Source organism: Lontra canadensis, unplaced genomic scaffold (assembly GCF_010015895.1).
Source record: "Lontra canadensis isolate GAN:19392208 unplaced genomic scaffold, GSC_riverotter_1.0 scaffold85, whole genome shotgun sequence".
NCBI classification, from domain to species: Eukaryota; Metazoa; Chordata; class Mammalia; order Carnivora; family Mustelidae; genus Lontra; species Lontra canadensis.
Window position 1 is genome coordinate 7,985,205 of NW_022631079.1, and position 8,996 is coordinate 7,994,200.

The following is an 8,996-nucleotide window of genomic DNA, read 5'->3' on the forward strand; positions in this document are numbered from 1 at the left end:
ATCGATGCCTACCAAGCTGCCTCCCTGGTTTTCCCAGCAGCACATCATCTTCTCACATCCTTGTGTGACCCTAAAGAGGGCACCAGGGCTCCCAGTTCAGACTGAGATAGAATCTCCTAGCAGCCCAGTAGAATACAGACTCGAATATGGATTTAAATCCATGTAAAGAAAGTAAGAACCACTTGTGCTAATTCCACCCTGAGTTGGCAGGGCTTCTGCGGCCCAGGTAATAGGCACTTACACCACAGGGCACTCAGAGTTCAGTAACGGAAGGGCAGAATGCTATGGAAATGAGAGGGGCAGCCCCTGCCCAGCCTGGGGTGCACAGGGCCAGGGGCAGAGGGGAAGAGCAGCAGGAGAGAAGAGCCTGCAGGGGAACCGACAGCTGGGCCTGGAAGGAGGAGCTAAAGCGAGCCAGGAGAAGGGGTTGTGTAGGGAAAAGCATTGTAGATAGAAGGAACAGCACGGGTGAAGGCTAAGAGATGAGAAAGAACACGACATATTAGTGTGCTTCAGATATGTCCAGCCAGACACATGGAGTTTGGTTTTTGAGTTTTTCCTTTCCATCCTTCTCGTTCTGGTTCCTGGCTGCGGGGAGGGTGGGTGGCAGAGGCCACCTCAAGTTCCTTCCTCCCGCCCCTCCCGCCCCTCGCAGCCTTGTCTCCGCAATTCCATTTTGACTGAAGTGTAGCTGGACAGTAATACTTTAAAACATGCCCCCACCAGGGGTGTGGGGTGTACATTAGCAGGTGCCAACAGTGGAATTTTAGGTCCATGGGCTGTGCAGTGCCTGGGGAGCTGGGGTGTGCGTGTTGAGGGGTAAGAGGGAGGTGGTTTCTAAACAACTCTCAACAAGATCCACGCAGACACCACCCACTGCATTCAAGACAAGTAAGTTCTGTTTCCTACAGAAACCCTAGCATGAGAGGAAAGAAACAGAGGACATTGCTGGGAAAGGCAGAATTATACCAAGAGTGGCAGCAAGGATGCTGACAGCATAGTCAAAAGGAAGGCACAGTGGGCTTGGGTGCAGAAGGCCTTGGCTCTCCCTGACACGCCACTATGGAGAGCAGCGGTCTGACCTTGAACAAGTCCAAGGGTGTGACCTTGGATGAGGCCTGCAGTGTACCCTTGGATGACTCATGTATGTGCTTGCTGCCTCAGGCTCCTTCCCCTGTAACCTGCAGTCCAGGGGACCTAGGAGAGATGTTCTGGTGAGGCCGGAAGTGGGAACCCTGTCCCGCTCCGCTCTGACCCTCTGACCCTGACCCCACTCTGGGTCACATCTGAGCATGTCTCCTGTCAGGCGAACAGGAATAGCCAAGCCAATGACAGCACCTATCTGGCCGCCCAAAGTTTCTTGCTTTGTTTGAAATCTCTGATAATAGATGGAAGTTCTGATGGGAAGGGGACAATGAATTTAGGCTTCTCATTTTCTGAGTCACGGCCGCAAAGCCAAAGGGCAATTGGGAAAAGAAACAGGTTCGTGACCAGCCAGGGAGGCACCTTCAGGACTTTCAATCATGTTTGCTGGAGCCTCTGATGGGGATCAGACCCTGGAGGAAGTTCTTCCAGGCGCATCATTGCCAAGTTCGCTCACCGACCCAGGCCCACGTGGTGCCCAACGTGCTCTGCCTGACCCTGCGTCTTCCTCATGGTTTGCACTCAATCACCTTTGTTTTCGAGGCCCGGATGGCTGTGTACCGAAGAGATCATTTGGAAGAGGGCTGACCCTGGTTATTTGATACTGGTCTGGAAGGAGGAAGTTGTCCTAAAGGATTTCTGAGAGCTCTTGGAGCTGCACGGTATAATATTATTAAGTCTGACGTCAAATCATTTGGAAGCATTAAAATGTTTATTTTTACAGGCCCCAGGAAACACAGGCAGGGCTCTGATATCAGATGAGACGAGAGGCACAGGAAGGACCGAAGCAGAAAGGCGGACCATGGGAGCTCAGGCTGGGGCCGCACAGGGACCCTCTTCTAGCCCTCAGCTGGAGCTCTGCTGTCCTGGTAGGTCCTTTCCTCCCAAAGCCACCTCACATCTCCTGGACTGGGGACTCCAAGCAAGTCATATACCACCCCAAATTAGCTGGCAACTAACCATCAAGGATCTCACTGATGGCAGCAAGAATGATGTTTAATTTATACGCACATCTTCTGGACAGTTCTCAAAAGGTGTGAGAAAGGCCCAGGGTAAACTCACGCAGTGGCCCTTGGAGAGGGCACCCAGCTTCGCTCTTGGAGACCACAGGTGAGAGCCAGCTAGGCGGGCTGTGCAGTCATCTGTTTCTCTGGGATTCCTGTCCCTAATTTGTAATATTCAGGGGTAAACAGAGAGCCTCCACGTGTCCTTCCAGCTTTAAAAGTCAGTGAATGGTGAAAAGCGGGGGTCGCAGGGTCAAAAGAGCGTCTTCAGGCTAACGTCACTATGACACGGGAAGCTGAGGTCCACAGCATCTTCATCTGAAATTCTGCTAGAGCTCCCATTTACCTAGTGCCCAGCCTGTGTCTATTTTCCACTACTGTCAGGGTTCTAGAAGTTCATGCACTACCCACCACTGACAGTAGGGGCATCTCTCTGCCCAGATTTTCCCTTTTCATAAGGATGTCAGTTACAAGAGATTAGGGCCCACTCTAATGACCTCACTGTAACGTGATTGCATCTGTAAGGACTCTAGTTCCAAATAAAGTCACGTTCTGTGGTACCAGAGATGAGGACAGCCGCAAGGTTTCTGGGGGAAATGCAGGTCAGCCCTTAACAGTCCACTCTCTGGCCCCCCAAATTCGTGTCCTTCCCATGTGCAAAATACCTTCACCCAATGCCCCCCAAAGCACTAATCATTCCAGCATCAACTCTAAATCTGAAATCTCATCTGTCCTCCTCCACTCGAAGATCGAGATCTCACCCAGAGCATGGGACCCGAGGACCGCATCCAGAAGCCACAATCTCCTGGTAAAGCTGCCCAACAGCTGCGCGGTCCTGACATCACCCTCATTAGTCCCAGCAGCCGAGGGCCTACAGTTCCCAGAGACAGTTTCTCCGAGGAAGTTCGAAGACCACCTCAGAGGACGTTCTTTGGGAGCGAACAAAGAGGGAAGGGGGTCAGAGCCTCCTGCCATTCCCAGGGCAACCAGAGCCCAGAGAGTGAGGCCTTGGGTGCTTTCTAGTGACAGATTCAAGGCAATTCTTTGAATTTGGGACTTCAGAGTTAACTTAGTTTTCATTTGTGATTATTATTTTTGTGTGGGGGCCATAGCTTTTCTTTTGACCTATAGCTGTTTTCACTCCCGGTTCTGAAGAAGCCCCTAAGTCCTAACCCTGTTGAGGACTCTGAAAGCTCTCAGAGCAGCAGTGCCGGGGGGCAGTGTGCACACATAGTTTGGTTTCTCCTCTGGCCTGATTCTGCGGCAGCCCCGCTCTGTCCTCCTCAGACTTCAGAGCAATAGCTGAACGAGTGGAGAAAGGACCAGGGGGTCAGGAAGGTGGCCACCGAAAAGTGAATCCTCTGGAAGGTGGCCGAGCTAGCGAGTGAGGGTGTTAGTCCAGCTCTGCCTACAGTCCGGATGGAGCTGAATAGGGACCAGGGAAGGGGAGGAGGAGCGGAGAGCGGGGACAAAGAGACCAGAGAGGAGATTCAGATGAGGGGAAGTAATTGGGAGGAAAGAGAAGAAAATCTAGAAGACAAGCATGTAAGAAAGGAAAAGGGATGAAGTGGGCATTGGGAAAGGGCACCACCAGGGAAGGAGAGAGGGGAAGGGAAGAGGGAGGAAGAGAGGGAAGGGGAAAGGGAGAAGGGAGAAGTCAGCACACCAAGGCTCCCCCTGCATCTGAAGAAGAGGTGGCTGGTCCGGCTTGTCAAACAGGGCACTCACTCTTTGGTCCCAGTTTCTGCTCCCAGTGCTACTGGGCTTTGCAAGGAAGGAAGGCTGTCCCCTGGGACCCACTGGAGCCCACAGGAGGGTGGGAGAGGTAAGATGCCACCTGGTCCTGTCCTGAGCTGCTCCTAGCCACCAGCTTCGCCACATGGTGCAAGAGGGACCCCAGAACAAAGGAAGGACACAGGCCCGCATGTCTGCCGGTGGCCCTGGGCACTTAGCTCATCGCAGTGAACTGCACCGCCTCCTCAACCCAGGCTTTCAAAGCCTCTTTCTTCGTTCCTGGCTTTCACGTCTGTGCGAACATGAGCCAGATCTAACTCACTTCTGACAGACAATTCTGACTCATCCCGTGTCAGATTTTTATTAGTGGCCGTGATAGAGTAAGATAGCAACGCTCTAATGAAGGGACTATTTTCCTCCCACATGACCTCAACAGTCTTATACATTTTCTTAGCGAAAAATCTTGTCTCCTTCCATTAAGCTCATAACGTGGTCTAATAGTATACATGTGCCTTCGTTAGATGCGAACCGATACAGAGGTCTTTTTTTTTTTTTTAATTTTACAAGGTAAAGTCAGTGAACACATCTAACTAGACGAATACGTCTCTAAAATGTCAATCCAGGCAAAGCTTTTTCTGCCTACAGTTTGAAGCCTACGTGGCGACATTTTTAAAAACGCTTTCAGTCACTCAGTGAGGCTCTTAGAAGCTAGCCAGGGCTTACTACGTGCCAGGTACTGTGTCAGGTGTTGGAGCTAAATGGACAGAGAGCTTGGAGGCTGGCTGGGGAGGGTCACCCGTGACACAACCACAGCTAGAAAGGGAGGTCAGTGCTAGAAAAGAGAGAGCAGGCTGCATGGAGAGTGTGTACCATGGGGCTTGTGAGCTCACGAATAAGTGGGAGTAACTGGAGTGGGGAGACGGGGGAGAGGAAGAGGGTCTTCCCATCAATGGGAATCACCTGTGCTTGGAGGCAAGCGCCAGGAGGGGTCTCCAAAGGAAGAGGGAGGCAGTGTGGTTGAAGGGCAGAGAGACCGGGGCAGAACAGGCATCAGTCAGTTGGAGGGGTAGGAAGAGATGGATGGGAGGACTATGGATGCCTTTGGAGGCTGAGAATTTGTTAGAAGATCAGTGCAGGTTTCTACGTAGACAAATGCCAGGAACTGATAGGTCTTTGAAAGGTCACTCTGGCTGCCTTTTGGCAAAGGGGTTGGTAAAAGGCACGTGCAGGTGTGAACACACCAGGTGGGAGGTGAGTGCAGGAAATCAGGTGAGGGAGCATGGGAACTTGGTCGGGGGTGTATATAAGGGAAAATGGCCTTTAATGAGTTCCACAAATTGGCACCAGCTGTGGCTTCATTACAGCGCTGGAAGGGGTAGGTGGGCGTGTCCTGGAGGTTACAGAAATTATATGAGAAAGGGAAGTCATTTTAGATCTTTCTTTTAACTAGAGGAACTCTCACCTTATTGATAGAATTCCAGAGTGGGAACTGATGGACATGAGGACATCTTTGAAATGTCTGAATATGTTCTTTGACATCTTTGCAAGTGACAAGGAGACCTTGACCTTAGGAGGCCTCGGCCCTCTTTGTAGCCAAAAAGATTTCACCAACAGATTTGGATTCTCCCTTTTAAAGTCAAGGAGACAGTCCTTCCAAAGGACACCTCCTATCATTCTACCCTCTCATCATGCCTCACGTGCTGGGATCTCCAAGACCCTCTGTTCTAGGTTGTGAGTATCCACTTTGGCGGGGCTGGGCTGGCCAAGACCACCACCACAGGAAATCTAGACCCTGTAGTGCTATTAATAACATCATCTAAGACTGTATTTGCTGCCCTCCTGGCCTCTTCCCACCATGACTCATTGGAGCTTTTTACACGTTGTATCCATTAAGCTATAGTTCCCAAGGCTCATCTTTTCTGGTGCCATTAAATTTTAGGGGACCAGGCAAACCTTAAACTTGTCCCCCTTCATTGGATCCCTGTGCCTTTGAATCTCTTTGAATGCCTTTCACCGTGATCCTTGAATGAGATCTGAGACCACTGCTGGTAAAATCTGGCCTAACACTTCTTGGCACCTTGTCTGTTAGGTTCTTGGAAGAGGAGGTGGCTATGGAGGTGAGTGGGGATGGGAGTGGGAGGATTTCTCCCTTCACTTCCCTTTTTGTTTTTTCAAATAATGGGTTTTGAGGGGGAGGGAAAGGTTAGCCAGACAATTTATTTTCCATCTCCCATCAATAGAATGTTTACCACTCCCCACTGGAAGAATTTAGATCTTTCTTTTGAATCTCCAGGAAAATCTCCCAAACCCAGCCCACCACCATGCGGATTCAGCCATCTTCTGATTCACTTCCAGATTGTCTCCTCCTAACTGCTCAAGCCACAGAATAAGGGCGGAATGTTCAATGCCCAAGCAGTTAAGTGAGGAACACGTTTATCTAAGCAATTGCATGCAGCTCTGTATCTGTATACCAGGGGTCTCTCCCTAGCCTTTCCAACCTCAGCAAAACAAGAAAAAGCCCCAGTGATCTGGGGTATATATCATTCATTCATTCCTGTGTTCAACACTCATGGCGGATCCCCGCCAAGACTGTGGGAGAGCAAGGACGGGAGAAATCCTGGAAGCTGAAGTCTGAGGAGGATTTCAAATTCAAGTAAGAGATGAAAGAAACATCTGGACTCAGTCCTCAGGTACACGCAGTATTCTAAATTGAGGCTAGAACCAGAGACCATTCTAATTAAAGGCCTCTACAGGTGGGCTCTCACAGGTAGGCTCCGACTCTCGGTTTCGTGTATATTCGTTCATGAAACAGCTCTGCGGGTCAACATACAGAACAAAACCATTTAATAAAAGTGAAAATGAGGAGAGGAAAGGGACGCGAGAAGGCATGTGAGTGGGGAGAGAGGAAGAGCCAGGTCGGAAAAACCGAGAATCCCTCCCTGCGCTCCTTGCTGCCAGGGAGGTTTGAGGGACTAGTTTCAACCTGGGATTCCAAGTCCAGAACAAAAGCGGCGGGGCCACGCGCGGGTGGAGGGAAGTGGGGAGTCCTCCGCACGCACGCATGGGGGTGCCGAACGATGGGGACTAGCGCGCCCGCTCGCGGGGGGCACCTCGCGCGGCGCCGTCCCCGGCCCGACCCCGTGCGGACCCGGGTGCGGCGCGGTGTCCGGGATGGTCCCGGTGCCCCGGGGGTCGCGGGAGGCTGGGCCCCGACACCCCCGTGAGCTCGCGGCCCGCGCTTCCCTCTCCAGGTGAGGGCGCGGCGCGGTGTCACTTTACCTGCGCGCAGAGGGTCGTCTGGAGAAGCCATGGGGTGGGGAGGGACAGCCGGGCGCCCGAGCCGGACTGCGCGGCCTCGGGGACTGGGCTGGAGCGCGGGAGCGCACAGGCGGCGAGGCCGGTGGGTCCTGCAGTCCCGACTTGGCCGCAGCACGGCACCGCGGCGGTGCGCGCCCCTCCTCCGCCAGTCCCTCCACCTCCTCCCAGACTCTCCGCCGCGTCCTCCGCGAGCTCACTTCCTGCTTCGGCAATTAGCAAAGCCCCTTCTCCGCGCCGCCGCCTCCCCCCTCCCTCCTGAGGCGCGGGCCCGGGTGGGGCGCGGGGCGGAGCCCCCAGGGGCTCCGAGCGTCTCCAGCGCCGGCGCTGGGCGGCCTCCCAGCCTGGCGCCCAGGCTCCCCGAGGGGGTGTCCGCGCGCGGCCTGGCTGCGAAAAGATCATCAGCCCTAAACCCGGGCTGCCCTCTCGGGTCACTTTGCTGGCTTCCTAATCGCGCCCAAAGCCGGGAACCAGCTTCCCCAGCACAGGCCTCGGCTGAGATGCCTGCCCGCGATCTATTTAAGCAGTCTCCTCGTCTTCAGGCAGGGTCTGCCGCTGCATGATGGCACACGCGAATAACTTCGATCTGGATGGTTTTTTTTTTGTTGTTTTTTGGTCATTGGTTATTACATGACCTCCAGGGTAGGTGCTCCACAAAGGGAGTGAAAAGAGGACGCCTGATACATACGCATACGGCCATTCTAGAAAAATAGTTTGGGGTTCTCTAGGAAACGCGGAATTGGTCCTTAAAAGAAAAGCAGCACTACGGTTTAATTGAAAAGGGATTATGCACCAGTTACTTAAGTGAGCACAGGTTGGAATAGTTTACCGAGAATATATATTTAAAATAGTTATATTTTAACTAAATCTATCATCAATCATAAATCTATTACACGAAGGTTACAGGCAATTTAAATGTAATAGCACTCTCTTCAGGGTTTTAAATAATCCGTGTCTGTCTTGGCACGTGAGAATGCAAAGGTAGGAAATGGTTTGTAAAAGATCATATAATAGCTTTTACTATACGGTATCAGCAATTTATCATAAAGGAGCGGCCTCCAGCTAAAAACTCAGCTTTGAAAAATGCAGAAAAGCAGCAAACGTCTACATACCCTCTTGGTGACCAGAGGCTTGTTTTGTGCCCCTCATCATCTCTTTCGTGGTTCTGAGGCCCATGGCGCTCTGTAGTTTAGTGTCTTATTCTCTGGAACAGGCCATTGAAGAAATACCAGGCCCAGAGAAGAAGGTCCTGCTGGGTGTCTGAAGAAAGTACAACCTTTTAGATGAAGCTTTCTGGGGAATTTGTTAGTGGGAGGATAAACTTCCCTTTGGTCTGCTTCTGATAGGAAGGGAAATTTTTTTAAGAGTATTTTCTCTTTGAATCTATTTTGAGGTTTGGTTTGTGGTTCTTTCTGACTTCTCATGAAGATGGAATTATTTCTGAAGTTGGTTGTCAGGAACCGCATATCAAATCGAGCGATCTTGTTAGCAAAAAAACCTCAAGTGTTGGTATAAAGCTGTTTTGCTTTTCAAAACCCCAAACTATAATTCATGTATCGTGGTCATTCTTTATCATATCAAACAGGAGAGAGGTGGCAGAAATGCACTTTCGGGTTAATTTTTTTACAAGGAAGATTGACTTATGGACCTACTTTGCTATTCCCTTTCATTCAATTTCCCTGTACCTCCTTTTCTATGAATTGTAACCGTAACCCATCATTATCTTTATTGTTGCCACGTGCTTTGTGAACTATAAAGTGTACACTATAAACGGGAGTGCTTTTCTTTTTTCGCAGTTTA

The 8,996-nt window shown here is 51.2% G+C and overlaps 1 protein-coding gene across 2 annotated transcripts in view; it reads right to left on the reverse strand.

Annotated features, from left to right (window-relative positions):
• The window catches only part of EDARADD (EDAR associated death domain), a 62,381-nt gene extending 53,714 nt beyond the window's left edge, over positions 1-8,667 (reverse strand). Inside the window, exon 1 of one of the 2 annotated variants that reach the window (XM_032883112.1) lies at positions 8,309-8,667. In XM_032883112.1, coding sequence (XP_032739003.1) covers positions 8,309-8,372 — 64 coding nt within the window. In that variant the 5' untranslated portion in view covers positions 8,373-8,667. Of the gene's footprint in view, positions 1-7,160; positions 7,207-8,308 lie in introns of those variants that run through there. The other variant, XM_032883113.1, reaches the window with a different exon arrangement.
• Positions 8,668-8,996: the final 329 nt, after the last annotated feature.